Below are 24,262 nucleotides of genomic sequence, written 5' to 3'. Positions count from 1 at the left end.
GATGGAGTTTAAATGGACTGTATTTCATTCGCTCGTTTGAATCATCGGAATAGCATTGGTAATGGTTGTCGTGCGCTCACTTGTCGGTATTGACATGTTAGGCATAGCGGGTTGGAGCAATTTCTACCTGGCGGGGGTTATTGCTACAAGAACAGGTTTCGTGGAGCATACATTAGATCAAGAAGCACATTAGGATCCATTGCAAATGCATCAATATGAAGGATCCAATGTCCGAGCCATCCCTCGCCTGTGTCTCCGAGTACGTGTGCGTTTGTGGGTGGTAAACGACCATCGCAAATTAACCCCGGATTTTGCCACTTTGGGACACGACACGAGTGCAGCTGGAGTTTGAGTTGCACAAATTGAGTCGGACCCCTTCCATGTTTCCCCTTACCCCTCAGTAGTGCAAAACACGAGATTTCAGGTGACAGACGACCAAAGCGCGCCCCTTTCCTCGTACCGGTGGTGGACGCAGAGCCAATTGAGCAACAGGCTCATTCCTCTTTTGCTACAGTACACGCGATCGCCCAGGTTCATTCCAGGTACAACCCGCCCTACCTCGCTGCACTTGGCAAGGATAGAGCTGTTGGAATGGCGTAGGCTTCCGATGGCTTGACTGAGAGCCATTCACAGTCCCACGTGGGGTAAGCTCACTGGGGACGATCGTCTTCAACACCGGGCGACTGTACTCACCTTTGTATCGATCGTAGGCATCTTCAAGTAGAATCGAGACTGTGTCAAGTGTAAAAAATGCTGTACTTCGCAGCATCGAGTGAGAGAATATAGCCCGAGCCACATGTGCGGTGCATTGGGGGGCCTCTCAGCAGCAAAATGTGTTTTGAATGAATGACAGCTCGGTACCTGATCAACCTAGCCAAGGGGGCACGATTCTTGGCGCTAAGTGCAGTTGTGTGCCAATGAAGCTTATTTTGAGCCTTGGAAAAGGGCTTTGCTCGTGTGACTCGGGTACGGGCATAACCCGGCGGCTGTGATTTGGCATTGTTCCTCTCCCTTGATAAACGTCTGGTCCTGTTCATGAAACGGGTAACCGGCACAAGAGAGCTGCTTTGATCCATGTTGGTTATTCTTAATATGCTTCTTTGGGTATGCCAAGAACAAGCTAAACAGGGAGCATCATCGGAGGAAGATCAGGTTTGCACACTAGGATAGTGTACGGAATAGAATACATTCATCCCATTCTTGAGCTAGACTTTGTTGTCAATACGTAACTCCTGAGTGATCCTTTAAATCAAACACTAATAACCCAGACTCGCGTCAGTACGTTGAATTCGTTGACTTTGGCCTGGGATACAAGCAATTGTGTTGCTCACGCCAATGCTTACTCTACAGCGATCTGCAGTTAAAATTGCCTTCTCCGTTTAGGGCGAATCAGAGATCGGGAGGGTTTCTCATTCTCGAGGCCTCCAGAAATGGATTGATTCCGTGTTCCATCCTGCTTAACAAGATGATTCAATCGATTCGCAGTCTGTGGTTATAGGCGGCCTCGCGGAAGGTCGTTTGGGCCTACATTGGCCTCAAGCACTTGCCCGCGTCTTCAACAAAAACCACTTTGTGCGTACCATCTCAATGAGGCGCTACATTCAACATTGCTGTTTTCCAATGGGCTGAAAGCCTGGGGATCTAGAACAGACAGGGATGGCGCCGAGGCAATGTGGATGCTTGGTCCAGGCACCTCTCAGAGCCTCATGTGCTCCAGCAACATCCCCTTCATGTGCGCAATAAGTTGTACCACCAGGTTTGTCGAAGAGCGCACAAGCCTCCAGGATGCATCACGAAGCAGATCTAGGGCTGGTGGGTGAACTTGGCGCTCCAGCCCCAAAACTCTCCACCACATATTATGCGCCATGCCACGTCGCGCGCGGGTACATTGGCCCAATCCCGCCGATAAAACCGGAGGAATACCTGGCAGAGCCTAGTGACCTGGAGGTTCCGCTCTGAAGATGACGAGAGAGATGGCGCGTCAATAGCAGGGTTCTAACAAAGAATCGTTTAACCTCGTGGCTCAGGATTCGGAATAGAACCAGCATTGCACGTTCAACATTGACTGAAGCACCAGCGGAACGGGGCATAGGATTCCTGGCCGGTACCAAATCATGCTGTCTGGCCTTGGCATTCTGCAACCAAGGGGACACAGGCATGCAGGCCATGTCTCTGGGTCGGACCAGGCGCAAAATTCCTGGCCAGGGTGTTTTCAACGCACTAGGAGAAATTGCTGCATCTCAATGTGTGTAGCTGAGCGTCGACAGATCCCAATTTGTCTCGGCGTCGAGCAAAGCGAGAGGCCATCCAACCTCAACGTGGCTTGTTGTGGCAGAGTTAGCTGCGGTACCAACTGCGACAAGGGACTTGGACTGACTGACAGACTAAAAAGGGGCCGCCGCCAGTCTCTTAAAATAATACCCATGGCCAAAAGTTTGTTGGTGTCTGGTCTGGCAGCATTCTCCGTACTCCTGTCTGGTGCTCCATCCATCCATGCCTTGTTGGTCTTCAGCCGTCTGGTAATAACCAGCCGCCAATCCAATATTTGCCCGTGCAGGCCGTCGCTGTGCATCCTGCATGCCTTGACCCGACACCGACACGACATTTTCCTCTCCCTTCTTTATGCACAATTGACTTCGAATCTTGTCGGGTGTAGGTTCTGCGCTCCGTCTGCAACGGCCGGACGTTTCTCTTTTCTGTGCCAAAGTTGATGGTTTGGAACTTGAACGCTTGAGAATTTGACTGCGCAACCGCGACTGTCGCTCCTTCCTTTGGGTCCAGGCCACCCACCGACCGCCTTCTCCGTCTCGTCTCGATTTCAGTTCCATCCCTAGTCCAACGATTAAAACGACTTGACCCTTTTTCCCACGCCGAGTCCCTGGCTGTTTGATTTTGTCGACTCTCCGCTACATGCGTGCGCCAGCACACGCAGTCGAAGCATTATAAACGCAGTCAAGAGTCTGGCGTCTTTGGATGGCCAGTCGAGTCGCTGTCGCTCATTCCAAATCGCCCCGCCGATTCGACATGTCGTCCTCGTCGTATTCCTCGAGCGCAAACACTCCATCCTCCACCATGTCTGCATCTAGCGCGCCCAAGTCATCGTTCGAAATGGACGACGATGTTCCTCCCCGCATGGCAACCGACAAGATAGAGCCGCCGGTCAAGAAAACGATACACACTGCCATGTACATTTCGTACGTTTGCACAGCACCGACGTGTCATGAGCCCCCGGCGATCCGGGATCGGCATGACCGCAGGCGTCAACAGCCGCTATTGTTCGCCTGTTTGGGAAGGTTGCTAACGTAGTTGATATAGATTATGGATTTTTATCTCGAATCTGACCATCTTGTTCAACAAGTGGTTGATAGACACTCAAGGATTTCGTGAGTAGTAATAAGATCCCCTCTTCTCCCCAAACCAGCGCTAACTGTTGCTAGACTTTCGTACGTAAACAATGTCAACAGTCGGCTCGTTATATTGAGGCTATCACTTCCTCCCCGGTATGCTCAGAAGTCTAACCGTTTTTATAGCAATCCTTCTTACCTGTTGGCATTTGGTTTTCGCTACGATTGCTACGCAAATTCTTGCTCGAACTACGACACTCCTCGATTCCCGCAAAAAGCTACCCCTGACTCCTCGCCTCTATGCTCGAACTATCCTCCCCATTGGCATCTTTTATTCGGGCTCGCTTGTCTGCTCAAACGTCGTTTACCTATATCTGTCCGTTCCCTTCATCCAGATGCTCAAGGCCGCCGCTCCTGTTGCAGTTCTCTTCACTTCTTGGGCATGGCGCGTTGCCGAACCTAATCTTGCATCGTTCCTCAACGTCCTTTGGATCGTTGCGGGCGTTGCTCTCGCCTCGGTTGGAGAAATCCATTTCTCCCTCGTGGGCTTCCTGTACCAAATGGGCGGCATTGTCTTCGAGGCTATTCGTATTATTATGATCCAAGTGTTGCTTAGTGGCGACGGCATGAAGATGGACCCTCTGGTGGGACTTTATTACTTTGCTCCCGTCTGTGCTGCCATGAACTTTCTCGTGGCTCTGCCCAGTGAGATACCCAACTTTACTTGGGCTGCTGTCTCCAAGATTGGTGTGGGCATGCTGTTTCTCAACGCTTCAATTGCCTTTATGTTGAACGTTACGAGTGTCTTCCTGGTATGTGCTCTGTGCAGTAAAAGTTTTCGTTCAAAACTAATGATTCTAGATTGGGCGTACCTCTGGTCTGGTCATGACTCTCACGGGTATCTTTAAGAACATCCTCCTTATCCTGGTATCTATTATTATCTGGAACACCAAAATCAGCTTCATGCAAACCATTGGCTACGCCGTTGCCCTCGCTGGCCTCACATACTACTCCCTCGGATACGAACAACTCTCGAAGCTGTTTCAATCATCCGCAGCTTGGGCGTCCACCATGTGGAGCTCGACATCAGCACGCGGCCACAATGCCGGGTCCTTGGCTACGAGGAGATGCATCCTCGTTTCCGCTCTTATCTTTGGGGGACTCTTCATATTTGTTGCGGCACTACAACATTACGACCCGGCGACCAAGTCTCTCAAGCTGCCCTCGTGGTTTGGGACGGAATAGAAATCGCTTATATATGTAATAAGATAATAGAAGTGTAAAACGATTTCAATGACCAATCAGACAGCAATTGTAACTTTTTGTGGTAACATCCTTGTGATTGCTAAATTATAGAGCCGAGGACACAGCTATCCTCAGAGCAGAGGAAGCCATGTAGTTCCGTGAACAATGCTGCCCGGGTATCATAATAACTGGTAATGTATTCCCCCTGATTCATCCAATTATCGACTCCTGCTGCGCCGACGACGACTAGTCGACCGGCTGCGTCTTCGCTCTCTACGAGGAGATAGACTTCGATCTCGTCTTCTCCTGTCGTCCCTGTCTCTGTCTCTGTCTCTTTCGCGGTCCCTCTCGCGATCTCTGTCACGACGATCCCGATCTCTCTCACGGCTCCTATCTCTATCCCTATCCCTATCCCTGTCTCTGTCTCTCTCCCTGTCTCTATCCCGATCTCTGTCCCGGTCGCGGTCACGGTCACGGTCTCGATCACGATCTCGTTCGCGATACCTAGCTCTGTCGCGACTATTGCTCCTTGATCTACTCCTGCGCCGCTCATCTCGGCGGTCGTCTCTGCGATCCTCACGAGCTAGAAACATGTTAGATGAATTCGTAGAGACATGGGCAACGTCACTCACCATTCTTCTTGTCGTCTACACCAGGGATGGGGAGGCCCTTAGCTTTTGCATCCTTCTGGGCCGCCAAATACGCCTTGGCCTCCTTCTCCCGCTTCTTGACTTCCTCTAGCTTCCACTCCTCGTGCTCTTCACGGGCTGCTGACGCCGTGCGGACGAGGGAAGTGCCAGGACGTGAGCGAGATCGACTCTTCCGGTCACGGTCGCGTTCGCGTTCGCGTTCCCGCTCCCTATCTCGGTCTCTGTCTCTATCTCGCTCCCGGTCCCGGTCCCTGTCCCTGTCTCGCGGTTTGTCCCTCTCTGCATCTCTGTCCCGATCTCTATCTCTATCGCGAGTACGCTCACGGCTAGGGCGTCGTGGGGAACGAGCAGACTCTCGGGGGTCATAGTGATCGTATCGATCTGCTGTACCGCGGCGGCTGTCCCTTGATCGACTTCGGTCACGCCGTCGGGACCGACTCCTGCGCCTTTCCGTCCGGGCTGGCGTGCGAGACCGATCCCGCTCCCGGCTTCTGTCCCTCCGGTCTTGTCTGGTGCGAGATCTACTTCGTTCTCGTCGTTCAGACCGTGCTGGTGACTTTGTACGCTCTCTGCGTTTCGATCGACTCCTACGCCGATCGGTCCGATCCCGTGAACGACTTCTGTCACGACGGTCGTCTCTCCTCTGCCGAGAGCGTGTCCTATCGCGTCTCAGCCTTGATCGACTTCTATCACGCCTGTCCCTGTCGCGAGACCGGCTCCTTTTTCGCCTTGGAGATTGTGAACGTCTGTCTCGTCGGCGGCTATCCTCACGTTGACGAGTTCTCTCTCCGGTCTTGTCGTGATCCCTATCCCCAGCCCGAGAAGCGCTTCGGCTAGATCGTTTTTCGTCTCGCAAGGCTGGCGGCTTGGAATCTGCCGCTGCTGGTGTCCTGGACTCTCGTCTCTCACTTCTGGAACCGCTTTCGCTGGCCTTTCGAGAGTCTCGCTTAATGGGGTTGATTGCAGATGCAGGGGCGCTCTTTCTGGGCGGAGGTGCCAGAGCCGCATCAACTTCAAGCTCAGGCTTTGCACGGTCAGGCCGGGAACTCTCTCGCAGCAGGTCTGCCAGGGCCTCCTGTTCCAGCCTCTCATTGTCTTCTTTGGACAGTTTTTCGTCCGGTACAGCTTCTTTGACCTTGGATCTGTCACGCCGACGTTCCCCTGAACGATCTCGCCCACGATCCCTGGTTCTGTCTCGATCCCGGTCGCGATCCCGATCTCTATCACGGTCACGGTCCTGATCGCGGTCGCGGTCTCGGTCTCTGGATCGATCCCTAGACCTGTCACGGTCCCGGTCACGCTGGTCTCTCTCCTTCTCACGAGCCTCACGCTCCTTGTGCCTCTTGTCTCGCTCCAAGTCACGAAGTCGCTCTCTTTCGGCTCGTTCCTCCTCTCGCTTTCTGCGTCGCTCGTCTCTTTCAGCTTGACGTTTGAGCTCTGCCTGTTCTCGCTCCCGTTCTTCCTTCTTCTGCTCCTCTTGTGCAATGCGGCGCTTCTCTTCCTCAATAGCGGCTTCCTTGAGTCGTAGTTCTTCGCGTACCCGCTCGCGTTCCGCTTGTCGCGCTTCTGTATCGGCCGCGTATTCCTCGTCAGTCTTGGCGCCGCGAATGCGCTCTGCTTCAGCCGCCTCTTCGCCAATCTCAGCCCGGCGTATTTCACGGATGCGTTCCTCAATCGCCCCAACATCGATAAGTTGGTCGATAACGCCCTCGGCCTTTTGATAGACACCAGATCGCTCCAGCGCGCCATCAATCAGGGCGCTCGCCTTCCGGCGGTCCAGCGTAAGCAGCTGTTGCGGGTTGCGTTCCACCTCCTTCTCTGCCACCTCGAGAATCGAAGTCCGTACTTGAGCCTCGTAGTCCTATAAAATATGTGAGCACGTCGTTGTCTGCCTAGTCTCGCAGTGAATCATACGCTGGCTTCGAACTTGTCCCAGACTTGCTTTCGGATGGAGTCGTAGGCGCCCTCCTTCTTGAAGCTATGTGCCAGGGATTCAATGGCAGCTCTGGTCGCTGAAGGCAGTGGAAGATCGGATGCCTTGAATTTTCGCGGAGTCGAATGGTTTGCAGCAGCATCTCCAGCCTTGCCAGGCTGCTGCGCAGAAGTCGCCATCTTTTGCAAGTCGCGATGGGTGTAGAAGTGTCGCGATAAAGATTGGCGGAAAAGCTAGTGCGCGATGGATCAGGAGATGTGTGCGGGAATGCACATTTCGGTCGCAAATATATATGAGGGACCTTCTTTGTGCATCTGCCACAAGCAGACACGCAGTCGGCGCCCTGTTCAATACCTGGTGAGCGAGATGAACCGCGGAACTCCTGTGATGTCGAAGTTGAGGTGCTGGAACACGTCTGGGAGAATAGCTGTGCACGTGATGGCGAAACTGAACTTGAGGTGTTGATCACTACCCTGGACCGACTTTGAAATCCTTCATCGTCCAAACTATTGCTGAACAACACTGCATAATCAATTATTTCTTGGACAAAATGGTTTGCTTTCTGTACTCAGCAGGCCCATTCATCTGAACACATGGCGTTAGATGCCCGAGTATTGCGCTGTGGCTCGAGTTCAACGCACTGGATGAACACCCCTACCAAAAGCATGACCTGATGGAAGGGAGTCTGTAAACACAATTTTGCGACTTCACTATGTACACTAAAGGAATTCCAGACACAATTCATTCCTTCAGAGAAGACAATCCATCAACATACAAAATCACCACAACTACGCAGGCGTACACTGCGCATAGTACGCATTCTGCGTCGCACACTTCGCACCTCCAACACAAGCAGTCGGCCCTGTCCAGCTTTGACCACCACACTGGCCATAAACAGTTTGCAATCCACCCGAGCTGCCAGAGCTAGTCTTGACAGATGTGGCCAAAGTAGTGGTAGGAGTTCCGGGACCGGTCTGATCGCCAGGCGTCGCCGTGGCCGAAGCCGTAATTTGTGAAGGATTCTGAGCTACGGATGAAGGAAGTCCCGCCACCAAAGTTGGTCCTGGAACAATGTAATTCACGCTGCTCGTGTAAATGTTGACCAAGATACCTGGATCGGTGGCTTTATACAGAGCCGTCCCCTTGACACCAGCTGGTTTGAGGGACCCTGAACCAGTGATTTTGAGATTGAAGCATTGTGGGTAGGCTTGAGCGCCATTCTCAGAGCCAGCGCTGTGCAGAGCGATGATCTCATGGCGGAGGACATAGTTCCCCGGTGCGATGTTGGCAGGAATCTTGACTTCCCAGGTGTTGTTCTTTGAGATCAACACATCGTCGGCGTAGGTTCCCGGACTGCCCTGGGATATGATGCCAACACCATCAATCTTGAAGAACTCAAGAGTGGTCTTATCTACCGACTCGCACGGCCCATTGCAATTAGCCAAGTAATCAATAACAGGGCCGTGGTGAGAGTCCGGCCAAGGTGTCCATTGGAGGGTGAGGATATCGCCAGCAGCAACTTGGACGTGAGACTTGGCCGGGACTGCTTCTCTATGGCAGATGATGTCGGAGGAGCCAAAGGCGTCTGGAGAGACAAACCCATTGTCCTGCTGGCTAATTGTCCACCCAAAGACGTTGGGGGCGTTGGGGTTGCCGTACCATGCTGGACTGTCGTAGCCGGGATACGATACACCGTTTATAACGACGTTGCTGATGTGGCCGTGGGCACTGGCCGTGATGGCATACGCCAGGAGAGTAAGTAAATGATGTGTTTCAAGCATGGTATACAGTCTGGATTGTTATGCTGCCGGCTGAGGAGACGTGACAGGACTGTGTTCAGCTTCATGGCCATTTATACATGTTTCCAAGGACATAATCGGCAGTTGGAACCGCCTTCCCCGCAAGAATAGTTGATGAATGCATAGTTCCCATAAGAATTAGAATAAGATATTAGCTTGTCGGTAGTTCGGCCCGTCCTCATCAGGCAATTGAACGGCACTTCAGATGTGTACCAGGGGGCGAAACAAGAAGCCAAAGCTCATCGTTGACAAAGTGTACCAATGGGAATTCAATGTTGCTTCTCATCTAAGCGGGATCAAGCGCGTGTGCGGAAATTCGGTTAGCAATCCGAGTCAATCCTGGACCAATTCATCCTGGTCCAGATGTAGGGTTGCATTTGCATTTAGCCGCGTCCAAAACGAAAAGGAAGACATTGCAACATCACATCGCTTTGACTCCCATAGTCGCAGCTGGAACAGTCTGCATACCTTATGTGACTCCTTTGTATTCTGCAAAACCATGCCAAGATATTCCCGGACCGATTCGTCCATCACCAACTTCCTCATATGGTGCAGCTTCACGACGCTCTGGACCTCCCTAGGTAGAAGACCATTCGAAACACGTATTATTGCTTTTGTACACTAAACTAAATGGATGTGGATATCATAGTGGCCCGTCAAAATGTCGTAGAGGAGATGTACCGCCCGGAAACGCGCAACGCCATGCCTAGAAACAAAATGCAGCGCCCCTGGCGCATAAAAGATAGTACATTCGAAAGTCTAGAATTCGCCCTCGCCGCCGTTTCCAACCACGTTTGCAGTCCAGAGACCAACGAGTCCCCACCAATTCACTTTCCAACCTCGCCAGAGACCTTCCAAACCTTGCCCCTTGATGTGACTCGGCTGAAGTGACTTGGTCTTGGCTTTGCCTTTCTTAGCGGCAGCTTTGGTAGTGTTTGGGTTCTCGCGAGTGCCTTCTTCCGAGGCGATGTGGTACATGGTGCCGATGGTACCATTGTATCGACCCATAGGCACAATGGTGTCGAGCCTCTGTTCCTTTCCTCCAAGGGCTCTGATGTGTTCTGGGTTAGAGAGGACGGCCATCTGGCCACGTCGGAGCACGGTTTCGATTGGTAGTTTCACCAGGATCGCTGCCGATGACGCAAAGAACTTGGCGACAGAGAAGGTCATTGGTGATACTTGGCTGTCAATCATGAAGCGAGTTCGGAGAACGAGTGGGGTTGAGAGAGTTAGGAGAGGGTGAACAAGAGAGTTGAGAACAGTCGGGATTGCGATGGTCGACGGGCAAAGGTAGGAAGGTAGAGCTCGAAGGGTGGCCAGCGTTCGACGCTGTCCTTTAGAGATTGGGGTCATTATGAGTCTTGTCAGGGTTAGCAACGCTCAAGCGAATTGTAACAGACGGAACACCAACCTTGTGCGCACAAGATCCAGCGGCGACAACAGCACGCCGGTTGCAACTGCGGCAGCTGCCGCAACAAACAGAGAAACCCAAGGGTATGGGGAGGCAATGTCAATCAGCCGATCAATATCGTCCTTAACACCCAGATCGGGAACATTGAAGATGGCGCTGAGAAAGCTTCTCGACCAATTTTCAAGTAATGATTGAAGCACAGTATACAAGAACGTCGCGTTTGAGCCCTTCCATACGCCCCATGCGCCGTCTTTTTGCCATAGCTGGCCGATGACGTCAAGAATTGAGTCTGGTCTTCGAATTGTGATCTGATGCTCCGGAGCGGCAGGTTTCTTGGACACTTGGGGCGATTGTAACGGTGAAGCCGCGCGCCGGCTGCTCAAACTTCTATTGTATGCTGGGGTTGGAGTTCCGGGCCTGTTGGAGGTAAAGTATGCGGGTTCGTCGACTTCGGAGTCGGAGTCGTGATACTGCAAGCAGTGCGGTTAGTCTTGAATACAGCTGGTGCATGACTGTCGAGCAATCCTCACATCATACATGGAGCCCGCTTGACTAGAGTTTTGTCTCTTTAGGCCCTCTGAGTCCGGAGTCGCAAAGGCAGCGTTGTCATCCTGATCTCTCGCTTGCAGGATGGTTTTGGCGACCTCGAAAGGCTGGGCCATCAACACCGAGGTGTACTTCCATATCAGCTCATCCACCAGTTCCTTTGCATTCTGTATCACCGACGGCGATGAATCATTCAGATAGTCCTTGTAATCGATATCGGCAAGCACATCGCGTGCTTTGGACGCGTAGCGGGCAGTACCAGTACCATTGCCCACACCGAAGGGGTTTGCGCTCGATGCCGAGCCGGGATCCGCCGTCTCGCCAATGACAGGAGCCCTGTAATAGGGCCGCAGCGGATTCACGCCTTCTCTATGCGTGGTCATGGTTGGTGTTGAAGAAGAAAAATCATTTGGAATGCATCCAGAAAAGGTGGCGGATTTTTGGATGAGTCGGCTTCGCTGGTATGTGTTCCGGTGTCGAAGCTTGCTTGCTTGTTTGCTTGCCCCAGTCAGCTGTGAGCCAACGCAGGAAAAGCATCTGAAGAAAGCTCGGAGATAATAGGGATAGCAGCGGCTGACGGCGAATGAATTTCCCGGCACGCGGCATACTCAGCATGCGGACAGTAAGACAGGGCCACCGGTACCGCTATTACTGGGCGCTCTGGGCTGGAGCCGACGGTGACCACTCACTCACTTGACCCATCCGGCAGCGCGCCACTTATCGGAGCTGCATTTGCAAGCCGTTTTTCTTTTGCTCGGAACTGCGAGCACTTCAACTCGAACCCTCCCCGAGTCACCAACCACGACATCCGTATTCGAGTCGGCTTGAGCCATGTGCTGAGGATCAATTGGGATTGCAGCGTTGATTTCTCTTTGTATATATCTCTTTGCGAGACAAGAAGCGACGACAAAAACTACCATATATACGTCGCCCGAGGGTCCAGGGCTCCTATTTTAAACCGCCAAACATGTCGATGGCTTCAAGGACGCTGGCAACGCGCCTGGCAACAATGCCTGCCACGGCTTGTCGACGAGCGCAACAAAGCCGCGCGATTCAAGTGGCAGCATTCACAGCAAGGCTTTCTACGCAGAGCCGGAATGCTCCGCGAGCAACTTCTTTCTCGGTGCGCTCGCAGCGAGCATTCTCTACCACCACACCAACCCGCCATGGACATATCGACCCTCCGAAGCCTGGTGAAGAGTGAGTTCAGTCAGGGAAACCACAATGCCTTGTACTTCAACTGACCAACTTTAGGCTCTACGTCACCTTTGTCGAGAAAGACGGCCAGGAACACAAATTCGCCGTATCCGAGGGCGATAATTTACTAGATATCGCTCAAGCAAACGACCTTGAGATGGAGGGTGCATGCGGTGGCTCATGCGCTTGTTCGACATGCCATGTCATTGTCACCGATGAGGGTTTCTATGACAAGATGCCTGAACCAGAGGACGATGAGAACGATATGCTGGATCTGGCATTCGGCCTTACTGAGACGAGCCGACTGGGCTGCCAAGTCAAGATGACAAAGGAACTGGACGGATTAGTAGTTAAGCTGCCTTCGATGACGAGGAATCTGCAGGCTAGCGATTTTCAATGATACGATGAATGATGTATTAGTAGTTAGATGGAAAAGCCCCTATATAAACCCCCTGTATAACAATACGTGTGGATAGAAAGTCAGACGAGAGGACCGTCGGTACAGTTAAGGATAAGGCGGGAACATATCTGAGGGTATCTTTGACTGCATTTTGAGGCGATATGAAAAAGAAGTAGTACTATGTAATACCTGCCCTAACTCCTCTTACAAACAAATATCCATGGACCAAGCGCCAGTACATCAATTCATCTTGAACCTGCAAATGCCTAAGCCTCCTCCAAAGCGCCCTTTTTTAAGCCGCCACCACCCGAGGCGATAAGATCCAAAAATCCCTTCTTCGTCATCTCATTCACCCTTTCCGTGCGATTATTAACTCCTATGACACCGTCTCGCCTCGCATCTTTCTCTGCCTCTGTTGCTTTGACCTGCGCAGCTCGCACGGCATTAAATAACTTGACCACACCTCTTTGCGCAACCTTGCGCAGTTTCCGTTCTGTTTCCAGAATCTCCGCCGTTGACGACTCCACCTCACCAGTGGCATCGTCCCGGCTGGCGACAAGGACATCCTTTACCCGGCCTCTTTCTAGAGCCTTCTTCTTTTGGTCGCGCAGGTGGCGCCTTGCCTTGGCTTCTAGTGCGCTGTCGACGGCTGCTTTGGAGGCTTCGTGGGCGGCTGCACTTCTTGATAGGACGGGGTCGGAGCGTTTTGAAGATGAGAGCTTTGTGGAGAGAATTTTGGAGATGGAGGTGGCAAAGGCATTGGGGTCGTTGCGCTTTGATTTTGTCCTTGTTCCAGCATTATCGGAATCGAGGTCATATTCGTCAACATCTGATTCTTCAGCGTCTTCATCGTCGTCGTCGTCTTCTTTCTCCTCCGCTTGGGCGGCAGACTTTTTTGATTTGGCGGGCTTTGAGGGCTGCTTGAGCTTCTTTACTGTGGGTTGCTCATCCTCAGAGCTTGAAGAATCCTCATTATCCGATTCTGCAGCGTCATCGACGGTTACGTTGTGAATATCGTCATCAGAGTCAAGAAAGTTGACAGCGTCAAAATCTTGGTCCTGATCATCGCTGCCGGAACCGCTGTCGTATTGTTGTAATTGCTGGCGTTTTTGCTTTTTTGAAGGACGATGTTGCTTGGCGTCGAATGCGCGCTTCTTTGGGCCCGCCATTGTGTAGATAGGTCGAAGTGTATGCTAGGTCAGCGACGATGTGGTTTGATTGTGGTGTAGTCGAAGCTTGAGAAAAAAGTTGAGATTCTGCCGGGTAATTTTTTGGATGGGAGGGGCCGGCGCAGGCGGTGTGGAGCAGTTGACGACTTGGAGGTTCATAGTGGGGCAGATGCAGTCGCTTCAATGTTCCAACCTTCAATTCAACGTGCCGTGGCTTTGCAATAAAATGTACCACTCTCTGGTACGAGTGTCAATAGAGTACATGTATCTTTATTATGTTCTACTAGAGACTTCTTAACTTATATACCCCCTTAGATAAGCTCCTTTCTAAGTGCTTGTTTAAAACTATTTATTGCCTCTATTAAGCTTTAGTGTTGGCATAATTAACGTGTTGTTAAAGAAGTCTTACAGATTTCCCAGCGACGGAAATTAAACTCAATCATGTTATTTGCCTTGGCTTTAGCTTAAAAGCGAACTCTTTGAGCCGGGGTGAAAACTGCCATCTTGCAAAAAGCTGTCCATTTTCCTCCAAGATATTCCGGAACAGTCTAGTCCGATCGTCTTCAGCATCTGGCCATAGTCCATGTAGCTTGCGTGCATATGGCTCCATGACTATCAGAGCTTGTCGGATCCACTGCTCGGCCGTGGTATCATCATCAAGCCTGCCCGCCTGTACCATCGACTTCTTCAGATTCTCGACTTGGTCATCCCTATCAGCCACAAACGCAGCACGCATCACCCCCAACAGCATGTGCGATCGTACTGCGTAGTCTAGGTTGCTGCTCATATCGACAAGGCCCTCCGCCTCTTTCAAGGCCACAGCAGCCAAGAAGGCAATCTCTTCTTCACTCCCGACCTCTGGCTCCCATCCACTCCGCCATGCTTCTGCCACTACCCCAGCACTTTCGGGCCATCCACACCCGGAAACCTCGCTCTTGCCCGTGCCATCCAAGTCCGGTTCGAGAAGCAGCGGCTCATTTGCGGATGACATGGAGGCCCATAGCTCTGGCGAGTAGTGCGCTTCCCATGCCCACATGTCGTACAGTCCCAAGGCAACATTCACGCCAAAGTCGTAGGGTGCGTTAATGTTCCATTTCTGCACATGCATGGGAACTGGGTCCAGGGAAGAATCCATATCCATGTATTTGAGCCAGAAACATGCTTGAGTCTTGGAGTAGGGTTGAATTTGAAATTGCGTTGTTGAGCAATCCTTTTGCAGCTGTAAAATTGTCTGCTGGAGGGTGGACAAGGCTATCTTGCTGATGGTTGTGACGGATAAGGTTGGCTGTCTCCAGTGCGTCCTTGTGACGTTGTATGCCCAACGGGGGAGTTTGGTGAAGTGGCCGACTCCTTTTTTTCGTGGTTTTCCGAGCTCACCACTTGAGTCTGGCAAGTCCTGCAAGTTGGGGAGGCGATAGAAACGAGCGGATGTTGGCTGGGCAATGAAGTCCGGCGAGTAGTATTGTCTCCATGCGTCCTGGTTGAGTAACTCGTGTTGCTGGGCGTAGAATGCGTCGAAATCGTCTGGTTGCGGAAATTCGCCGTCGGCTTGGTCGGAGTAGCGCCAGATGGCAGCTGCTATTTGGGCTAGGTAAAAGACGTCGAGGGTGCTTTTTGCTTATTAGTCTTTATTGGAGGGTGTTTCGCTTCTGATCAGAACTCGTACCGATTGAACTTCATGTCTCCATGGCCAAATGACCATCCGCGTTTATGTAGTTTCTCAACATCATCGAATACTCCATCTTTGTTGAAGGGATCGTATGAGTAGATGAATGCAATTCGCAAGACGTCATCATGGGAGGTGATTGGAGTCTGCCCATCTTCAACATTTTGGCGAAATTCTTCAGCATTCATGTTGTGGCTCACACTTATGTTAGGTCTAGATCGGAAAGAGGCGCAATGGGCCTTGGGCCGTGATATTTGATGACATGGACATGCTCACCTTACCGATGTGCTAACGAACCAGATCCTAGCCCCAGCCTGCACCCGACAGAAGCATACATGTAACAGTAGCACAACGGGTGGGCTGGCTGACATGGACTTCAATGTTGCTGGTCTGCTACTGGTCTTGGGGAATCCCGTCATCTTAATATTAGGCATCCGTTCCGTTCCGCCTCGTTCCATTCCATCGATTCCGTCAACATCACAATTTAATTCAATTCAACTTGGTGACCGGGCCCATCTACAAACGTAGAACCACTTAAGATCTGGTGAGTTAAAACCATCTGGTACATCAATTGCTCTTCTCCATTCAAACTCTACCAAACCCACCACGAGCTTCGTCATCACTTCATTAAATTGCAACAACCCTCCTCTCAAACCTAGGAATATCCTTCGTAAACCGCTTTGGATCCTCCCTCGCGCCCTCCTTCCAATACTCATACTCAATCCACGCATTCTCCGGCATCTGCTCCTCCATCGCAGCCATCCACTTCCCCAAATCAGGACTCAACGGAATCACACCCGTCTCCAACACATACTGGTCCCAAAGCTTAATCAAAGCCTTGAGCCTCTCTGGTTCATCATCCGCCAGGTCGTGTACCTCTCCTGGATCTCTAGCCAAATTATACAGTTGCCACTTCTCCGTTCCTTTTGGTTTGGGAATAAACACAATCTTCCAGTCTCCCTTGCGAACAGCGGCACGCCCACACGTCTCCCACCCCTGGATAAAATCTTCTTCATGGATACGATCATGTCCTTGTGTGAGATAAGGAACCATTGATTTGCCTCGCATGCTGACAACTTCGCGACCGTTGTATGTGGGCGCAGGGTGAGAAACGCCAGCCATTTCCAGAATAGTCGGCGCGAGGTCCATCACCGTTGAGAATTGGTGCGTGATGCTGTTCCTCGATATGCGTGAATCGAAAAATGTCGACGGCGGTTTCATCAGGAACGGTACGCGGACGCCGCCCTCTGTGGTGTAGGCCTTGTACAATCTGCTGGGAGCAGTGGATGCTTGTGCCCATCGCGGGCCGTACCAGATGAAGGAGTCACCGTTACCCAGATTATCGAGACTATTGTTGTAGTACTGCTTGAGATGTTGCATCATGGCGCCTTGTACCATGGGGTATGCTTCGTACGCGGCACCTTCCGCCCCATTATCCGACATGAAGCAGACGAAGGTGTTGTCGAGTTCGCCCGTCTGCTCAAGGTAGTCGACTACTTTGCCGACATTGACGTCGATGCATTCCACCATGGCGGCAAAGACCTCCATTGCGCGGCACGAGTTTCTCTTTTCTTCCTCAGTGAGATCCGCCCACTCCTTCACCTCGTCTGCCACCACGGGATGAGGCTCAACATCTTGCGGGACCATGCCCAGATCCTTTAGTCGTTGAAGCCTTTCCAACCTCAAAGCATCCGGACCGTCGTCGTAAACACCCTTGTATTTGCGAATATATTCCTGCGGCGCTTGTAATGGCCAATGAGGTGCCGTGAACGGCAAATATCCGAAAAACGGACGCTCATCTCCCTTCTCTTTCCGATCAGTGAGATACTGCAACATCTTGTCGCCATATCCATCTGAAGAGTACCACCCTTCAGGCAATTTCGTATATTCACCATCCTCGCTGTGTAGAGCGATGGTGCTCATGGTAAGAAATGTTGGCAGCCCCTCACCCTTTTCCATCTGAGGCTCATAGCCATAGTGGTTACTGCAAGCTGGTAAATGAGCAAAGCTGCGCTCAAATCCCCTAGCCTTTGGGCCTCTCTCCGGCGTCAGGCCCAAGTGCCATTTTCCAGAGAGCAACGTGAGGTACCCAGCGTCACGCAGAAGCTCGGGAAACGCAACCACCCGCTCATTCAGATATCCTTCGTAGCCAGGCATGCCCCTCTGCACATTCGTAGACATTTTACCCGTTGGATCATTTTGCCCAGATATGTTTGTCCATTCGATCAAGTTGCCCAAGCCAGCGATATGATGGTCTGTGCCAGTCATGATCATTGCTCGCGAGGGAGAGCAAGCTGCCGCGGCGTGAAAGTCTGTGAACCGAAGGCCATTTTTGGCCAATTTATCGAGATTAGGCGTGTTGATTTCGCCACCAAAACAGCCTATATCTGAGAAACCTAGGTCGTCGGCTACGATGACTAGGAAGTTGGGTCTCTTCTGGGATGTCATGGTGATGATATTGTTCTAGGTACAGCGACTTGACTTGTGCTTGCACGGTGCCTGGGAACAAACGACTTAATGTAACAAGGAACAAAATATTGATACAGTGGAATATATAATTCCGGACAATTGCAACAACCACCGAATCTGGCACCGTTGTTCGGACACAACTGTAGTTTGCGAGGTCCGACCCCGCGTGGAGCGACATCCGAGACTGGAGACCGGCAAGACTGAACCGGTTTCCGGGGCGGCGGCCTATATAGAGTAGTACTCGGTGATCAAAGTTCCGAAATGGACACAAGCGGTAGCAATATTATGGAATTAAATGTCACGCAGCCTGAGAGCCGGGAGAAATCTACTTAACTAATAATCGGCCGAGCCAAGGGGTATCAAGCAGGAATTCAAGCTACACCACCCCCTGTGTTACGAAACCAACGCCAAAACACGAAGAAGTATAGTGAATGATTACACAAACTTGAGCCTGTCCCAGAACGAACCGCTTGTCTTTGCAGCCTCCTCAATCGTGGGCTCAGAGAGTTGCGTGGTCCATCGCTCTTTTCCGTCAATGTACAAAGTGTATTGCAACGTGCTGTGTCCGTCGATATTTTCAATGGTGAAAGAGCCAAATTTGGAACTTCCCGAAGGGATGTAACTACTGTTCGTTAATATGACACAGACATGGTCGAGTCGGATAACTTACTGCAACTTGACATCCTCGCTATCAACTTGCTTATAACTTGGAATTGGTGAGGCAAACTGGTTGAGAGGACTAGTTGAGAATTCGTACGCAGCGGCAGATTCGGGCCACTTGGACTCGGGAGGTGGTGGAAATTTGGTTGCCGCAAACTCATGACGGTCGCCGGATAGAATCACGACACTGGTGCCTCGAGCACCAACGTCCCACATGGCTTCAAGAATCTTGCGTCGCTCAACCAGGAAACCACCCCATGTATCCTTGACATTTACAGGCCAATTTTTGGTGAACGGGACAGAAGAGGCTACAAACTTCCACTTGACACCCTTGGGTTCCGGGCGAGCCAACCACGCCAAGAAGTCGGCCAATTGATCCTGCCCCAGCATCGTCTTGTCCTCCTCTTCAAACGGGACATTGTTGCTAGAACGATAGCTCCTAGTATCGAGCATGAAAAAACTGGCAGGTCCCTGGACAAATTCGTACCAAGTTGCATCCTTGCGGCGAGTGCTTCTCGTGCCAGCCTGCACAGCCTTGGGCGGGTTGACATTTGCCTGGTATGTGTGCCATGGGCCAACAGCGGCGTTATAGATGCCGGTAGTATTGGAGGACCAGTCGTTGGAGATTTCGTGATCGTCTAGTACATGAATCCAGCTTAAATTTTGTGCAACGGGTGCCCAGTCTGGAGATGCGTAGACCTGTCGGTATTGCATGCGATATTCTTCGGTGGACTTGCCGAAACGCTCTGGGACATCCACATAGATGAAGTCGCCCAAAAAGAGCATAAACTGCGCGCCCAAATCAGGAAGCTTCTTGGCGAGATGTCGGAGCCCAGGAATGGCCAAAGCGTGGTCTAGTGGGTTGTATGGGAAACGTGGCAAAATGCATGACGTCGAGAGAAAAGTAAACTTGCCATCATTGACAGTGGGCATGCTTCCAGGTTTCGGAGGGGCCAGAAATTCGCCAGATTGGTTGTTGGATGTTCTCCATTCATACCACCGCTGCTCAGAGTGTCTCAAAGGTACTGTAACGGCTTGGGTAAAGTCGGTTTCATTGCTTGTCTGCTTGACGCCGGCCGCAGCCCAGATCTGGCTATCAAACGATGTCCCCAATCCTTTGACTCGGACTTGCAAAGTGACGGGCATTTTGGTTTGATCTGGTTCGCGAATGAGGAAGTTGGCTTCACTAGGAGAGACATATCCCAGGCGGACGAACGAAAGGTCCTCCGATGGGTAGTACCAACGAGCCCGGAACAGTGCATCGGCAGTCAATGCCGCCAGAACAATGTTGATGAGGAGAGTAATAATGGAAAGCCTTGGTTGAGAAACACTGGGATGTCCATAGAGTAGCACTTTCCAAGGTTTTTCATCTTTCTCCTCTAGAATGACTGTTTCTTCTACATCGACTTCTTCAGCGACCACGTCTGGTTGTGTCTGGTCACCTTCGGAGAGCAGCGGAGTTTCGGGTGTAACAGTCGCCTGTGTAATGGTAATGTCGACTTCATCGTCGATTACTCTAACAGTTGGCCCAGCCCTGTAGCTGGCGAAATATGCAGGAATGTAGATTGCGAAGAGCGCAAAAGTGATGGAGGGAAAGTGGGCCTGTGAGCTGTTAGAGCTATCACAAATGATGTGCTTGTTCAGGCATCTCTTACGGGAAACTATCCAAACAGTCAGCCAAAGGTCATTGGCCAATGGTCAAAATCAGGGCGATACTCACGAATCTGAAGAATAAGAGGGCGGATATTCTCAAGGCGACCGAGGTCACCTTGGCGGTTGTCGTCTGGACCGTCATGGTGAGGCTGTGATGACAAAGTGGGACGACAGAGCGATGGTAAGTCAATAACGGATTGGATGATTAGATGTACTACAAGTTGAAGTGCATGGCCCTTCGCCTATTGAGTAGAGAGGGTAGAGAAGTCAAAAATGAAATGCGATGGAATACATCACAGCATGGCGCAAACGGCCGGGACGAAATGACGAGAAGTGAGTTGATCGAATGATGAATGATGATGGCTGCGGGAGAGAGCTTCATTAAAAGCTCCTGAAATCGACGTCATTTCATTGGCAGACACGCTGTAATTAGAGACGCGTGGGGACCAGCTGTGGCTAGCGCAGGCGAGGAATGGCAGCACGGTGGGTGTGGGCAGGCAGGGGAGCCACCAGACAGCTTGGGTCAGGGGTCGGGGACTTCGAAAATCCGTGCCGAACCGAATCGTGGCCCCTTTGCCTCAATGCAACATTTCCACCACGAGCCACTGTGTCCAGGAACGAGTGAAGTGTCCTTGCATGTTTCTCTCGATTCGACTCGCCATCACAACGACGACGAATCCAGCATCACCATGAGATTATCAACGATAGCGGCTGGCGTCATTGCCTGCCTGGCCACCGATGTTGCTGCCACAGCCCTGACATACAAACTCGACGCCAACGAGAAAGCGTGTTTCTACACAGAGACCAAGAAGGATAACGAGAAGATTGCATTCTACTTTGCTGTACGATCCCGGAATTTCATCGGCCCCAGTGCATTGCGCATTGATTTGAATAACTACTAATTGCGTATCATGCAGGTCCAATCTGGTGGTTCATTTGATGTCGACTACCTTGTTGAAGGCCCCAATGCAAAGGTGATTCTCAAGGGCGAAAAGGAGCGCCAGGGCGACTTCGTTTTCACTGCCCAGCACGCTGGTGAATACTCCTTCTGCTTCGACAACGAGATGAGCACCTTTGCCGAGAAATACGTCGACTTCGAGATTGCGGTATGTTACACCACATGTGATCGTAACAACTCTCCATTACAAAGCCACTGACATAACCCCAACGCAGGTCGAAAATGAGACGCGAACTGCTCAATTGCCCTCCAAGCAGGGCACGTCACCCGAACAGACATCTGTCCTCGAAGACTCCATCTTCAAGATTTCGAGCCAGCTTTCCACAATTTCACGAAACCAAAAGTACTTCCGAACGCGTGAGAACCGCAATTTCTCGACTGTCAACAGCACGGAGAAGCGCATCGTCAACTTTAGCATGATTCAAATCGGCCTGATTATCTGCATGGGTGCTTTACAGGTGTTTATTGTCCGGTTCTTCTTCCAAGGCGCGCGCAAGGGCTACGTTTAAAGCGTTTACATTGCATTTATCTTGGTTAGCATGTCACGAAGGCGCACGTGGGAAAATGGACCTTGGTATGGGTGGCCGACTTTGGCATGATATGTATAGTAATGGGCATAGGACCTGGCGGCTACAGTGAAAACCGGCGTAGTAGAAGTGGTCAAAGCTTGACTTGACCAGGAGTGCAATTACGATTGTATGACATTTTCCTCGTGGATATGTGAACGATTTCTAAAGTTTCCTTTTGCTGCCGTGAGACTAATTATTTCATCTTGCTCCCTGCTTCACATGTCCTAGAATGTTGTGACAGAGTCATGGTCCCCACTGACTCCCCAGTGCTATCCCTTGAGTTCCAGTTGATTGTGTGGCGCATGCCTGCAGCTAATGTGGCGGGTATCACCTGATGAATGGCAGCATCGCATTTGTTCACGTTAGCTGATGGACATCAGCCACATTCAGCGTGCGCCACATCTGAAATTCTTCCTTGTGCATCTCGCAGGCATCTCCATCGACGACTTCATCATCCGCAAGTTTGTCACCAAAGATGGCGTCGATCGCTGCGTCGCTACAAGCGTCGCTTCCACAACCGAAATACACGGGAGAGGATGAGGAAGCACCTTCCAGAACACAACAACGGGGACCGCGTATCGTGGGCGCTGGCCAGATTGACGAGACACAGATCGTCTTGAAGCGATCCGGCCCTCCGCCGTATGGACAAAGATCAGGATGGCGTCCACGATCTCAAGAAGACTTTGGCGATGGCGGTGCTTTTCCTGAGATTCCAGTAGCACAATATCCGTTGGATATGGGGAAGAAGGGTGCTTCAACCAGCAACGCGCTGGCCGTCCAAGTTGATTCGGCGGGCAAGGTTCAATACGATGCGATTGCGCGGCAAGGACACAGCCAGGGTCGAATCATACATACATCATTTAAGGATCTCATTCCGTTAAGACAGCGCGCTGATGCTGGCGAGATTGATTTGGCCCGACCTGACAAGGACGCTGTTGCAGCTTCGACCGAGAAGACCAAGAACGCGCTGGCAGCTCTGGTTAGCGGTGCGGTCGCGGCGCAGAGGCCCAAGAACGTCAATGTTGGAAACCGAAATGACCCGACTTTCGTACGGTATACGCCCGCCAGTCAGATGGGCGACAACGGGCAGAAGCAGGATCGAATAATGAAGATTGTCGAGCGGCAACGAGACCCAATGGAACCGCCCAAATTCAAACATAAAAAGATCCCGCGAGGGCCACCATCGCCGCCTCCGCCGGTCATGCACTCACCACCTCGGAAGCTCATAGCCGAGGATCAAGAAATGTGGAAGATTCCTCCGCCGGTCTCAAACTGGAAGAACCCTAAAGGATTTACGGTGCCTCTGGACAAGCGCCTGGCGGCGGATGGTCGTGGCTTGCAAGACGTTACTATCAATGATAAGCATGCTCAATTTGCCGAGGCTGTAAAGATGGCTGAGAGACATGCCCGAGAAGAGGTCCAGCAGCGAGCATTGATGCAGCAGAGATTAGCGGAAAAGGAAAAGGCACAAAAGGACGAGAATCTGCGAGCACTGGCTCAAAAGGCTCGGGAGGAACGTGCGGGCGCTGGGGGCGGTCGCCGACGGTCACCCGACTCAAGAGACTCGAGGTCACGATCGAGAAGCTACAGTGGATCTGATTCAGCATCTGACAGCGAAGATTCCGATATCAGGGAGCGTGAGAATGCTCGACGAGAGAGACGCAAGGAAGAGGAAAGGAAGCTTCGACAGAATCGCATGGGTGCAGAACGTCGTGTTCAAGTGATGGCGAGGGAACAAAACCGAGATATTTCAGAAAAGATTGCCCTTGGGTTAGCCAAGCCCACACAGTCCAAGGAGACAATGTACGATTCACGGCTATTTAACCAGTCCAGCGGTTTCGATAGCGGATTCAACGAGGACAATCACTATGACAAACCGCTGTTTGCAGCTCAAGACGCCATCAGCAGCATTTACCGACCGCGAGCGAATATGGAGGACGACGACCCTGAGGCGGGCGACAAGGAGATGGCCAAGATTCAAAAGACTAGTCGGTTTGGAGAAGCACTGGGCAAGGGAACTTTCAAGGGAGCGGCAGACGTAGAGGTAAGCATGGCTTTACATTCAATTTTAGCGACTCGTGCCCGTTGATTGTATGCTAACAAAACACGCAGGCCCGCGAAGGACCAGTGCAATTCGAGAAGGAGGTGGCCGATCCGTTCAACGTGGACAAGTTCTTGTCCGAGGTTGACCAGAATTCGTCGTCAAAGAGAGGATATGGGCTGCAGGACGAGGAGCGACAATCAAAACGGCCGAGGGTGGTGGACGATGAGGAGGATTGAGCGTGCGATGGGGTTGATAGCTGAGGGTTGTTAATACATTGTACATTGCGGGATTGCATAATGGCCAGATGGTAACGGCAATGGGTATCATGGCGCAGGTAGATATCAAGGCCATCAATTGATAGCTTGACTTGGGGATTATTGGTTGCGCACACTTGGTGTCGTTCGTGCTGTTTTGCTCCGCGATACTCTGTATTTCCACAGCAATTTACTTGTGACATTGACGAATAATGAACCGACCGCCAAGCTCGGCATCCTGCATTAGGAAACAAGGCTTATGCTTGACAGCTCTGTCTTATCGTACGACCAAGAA

General features: G+C 51.6%; 11 protein-coding genes across 11 annotated transcripts; 4 read left to right on the top strand and 7 right to left on the bottom strand.

The window, feature by feature from the left end:
- Positions 1-3,072: 3,072 nt before the first annotated feature.
- VFPPC_05994 (hypothetical protein) lies at positions 3,073-4,589 on the top strand (the record flags this gene model as incomplete). The annotated part of the gene is made up of 5 exons (XM_018285104.1): positions 3,073-3,194; positions 3,316-3,383; positions 3,438-3,443; positions 3,531-4,156; positions 4,206-4,589. 5 exons carry the CDS (start codon positions 3,073-3,075, stop codon positions 4,587-4,589), a joined length of 1,206 nt encoding a protein of 401 aa, XP_018142079.1.
- Positions 4,590-4,807: 218 nt separating this feature from the next.
- Positions 4,808-7,351, bottom strand: VFPPC_13936 (arginine rich protein; the record flags this gene model as incomplete). Its single annotated transcript, XM_018291708.1, has 3 exons — positions 4,808-5,172; positions 5,222-7,100; positions 7,154-7,351. The coding sequence occupies 3 exons, from the start codon at positions 7,349-7,351 to the stop codon at positions 4,808-4,810; spliced, it is 2,442 nt and encodes an 813-aa protein (XP_018142078.1).
- A 609-nt stretch (positions 7,352-7,960) lies between these two features.
- On the bottom strand, positions 7,961-8,953 carry VFPPC_05993 (glycoside hydrolase family 61; the record flags this gene model as incomplete). Its single annotated transcript, XM_018285103.1, has 1 exon — positions 7,961-8,953. The coding sequence occupies one exon, from the start codon at positions 8,951-8,953 to the stop codon at positions 7,961-7,963; it is 993 nt and encodes a 330-aa protein (XP_018142077.1).
- A 777-nt stretch (positions 8,954-9,730) lies between these two features.
- On the bottom strand, positions 9,731-11,311 carry VFPPC_05992 (mitochondrial fusion and transport protein Ugo1; the record flags this gene model as incomplete). Its single annotated transcript, XM_018285102.1, has 3 exons — positions 9,731-10,331; positions 10,383-10,852; positions 10,913-11,311. The coding sequence occupies 3 exons, from the start codon at positions 11,309-11,311 to the stop codon at positions 9,731-9,733; spliced, it is 1,470 nt and encodes a 489-aa protein (XP_018142076.1).
- A 626-nt stretch (positions 11,312-11,937) lies between these two features.
- Positions 11,938-12,525, top strand: VFPPC_05991 (2Fe-2S iron-sulfur cluster binding domain-containing protein; the record flags this gene model as incomplete). The annotated part of the gene is made up of 2 exons (XM_018285101.1): positions 11,938-12,128; positions 12,183-12,525. The coding sequence occupies 2 exons, from the start codon at positions 11,938-11,940 to the stop codon at positions 12,523-12,525; spliced, it is 534 nt and encodes a 177-aa protein (XP_018142075.1).
- Positions 12,526-12,791: 266 nt separating this feature from the next.
- VFPPC_13935 (hypothetical protein) lies at positions 12,792-13,694 on the bottom strand (the record flags this gene model as incomplete). The annotated part of the gene is made up of 1 exon (XM_018291707.1): positions 12,792-13,694. The coding sequence occupies one exon, from the start codon at positions 13,692-13,694 to the stop codon at positions 12,792-12,794; it is 903 nt and encodes a 300-aa protein (XP_018142074.1).
- Positions 13,695-14,133: 439 nt separating this feature from the next.
- VFPPC_05990 (rta1 domain-containing protein) lies at positions 14,134-15,548 on the bottom strand (the record flags this gene model as incomplete). The annotated part of the gene is made up of 2 exons (XM_018285100.1): positions 14,134-15,304; positions 15,361-15,548. The coding sequence occupies 2 exons, from the start codon at positions 15,546-15,548 to the stop codon at positions 14,134-14,136; spliced, it is 1,359 nt and encodes a 452-aa protein (XP_018142073.1).
- A 439-nt stretch (positions 15,549-15,987) lies between these two features.
- On the bottom strand, positions 15,988-17,808 carry VFPPC_05989 (arylsulfatase; the record flags this gene model as incomplete). Its single annotated transcript, XM_018285099.1, has 1 exon — positions 15,988-17,808. One exon carries the CDS (start codon positions 17,806-17,808, stop codon positions 15,988-15,990), a length of 1,821 nt encoding a protein of 606 aa, XP_018142072.1.
- A 456-nt stretch (positions 17,809-18,264) lies between these two features.
- On the bottom strand, positions 18,265-20,284 carry VFPPC_05988 (alkaline phosphatase; the record flags this gene model as incomplete). Its single annotated transcript, XM_018285098.1, has 4 exons — positions 18,265-18,451; positions 18,500-20,091; positions 20,145-20,150; positions 20,210-20,284. The coding sequence occupies 4 exons, from the start codon at positions 20,282-20,284 to the stop codon at positions 18,265-18,267; spliced, it is 1,860 nt and encodes a 619-aa protein (XP_018142071.1).
- A 547-nt stretch (positions 20,285-20,831) lies between these two features.
- VFPPC_05987 (emp24/gp25L/p24 family protein) lies at positions 20,832-21,609 on the top strand (the record flags this gene model as incomplete). Its single annotated transcript, XM_018285097.1, has 3 exons — positions 20,832-20,984; positions 21,060-21,248; positions 21,316-21,609. 3 exons carry the CDS (start codon positions 20,832-20,834, stop codon positions 21,607-21,609), a joined length of 636 nt encoding a protein of 211 aa, XP_018142070.1.
- Positions 21,610-22,144: 535 nt separating this feature from the next.
- VFPPC_05986 (pre-mRNA-processing protein 45) lies at positions 22,145-23,949 on the top strand (the record flags this gene model as incomplete). The annotated part of the gene is made up of 2 exons (XM_018285096.1): positions 22,145-23,713; positions 23,782-23,949. The coding sequence occupies 2 exons, from the start codon at positions 22,145-22,147 to the stop codon at positions 23,947-23,949; spliced, it is 1,737 nt and encodes a 578-aa protein (XP_018142069.1).
- Positions 23,950-24,262: the final 313 nt, after the last annotated feature.

The sequence above is a fragment of the Pochonia chlamydosporia genome, chromosome 5, assembly GCF_001653235.2.
Source record: "Pochonia chlamydosporia 170 chromosome 5, whole genome shotgun sequence".
NCBI classification, from domain to species: Eukaryota; Fungi; Ascomycota; class Sordariomycetes; order Hypocreales; family Clavicipitaceae; genus Pochonia; species Pochonia chlamydosporia.
This window is presented reverse-complemented; position numbering and strand designations above follow the sequence as displayed.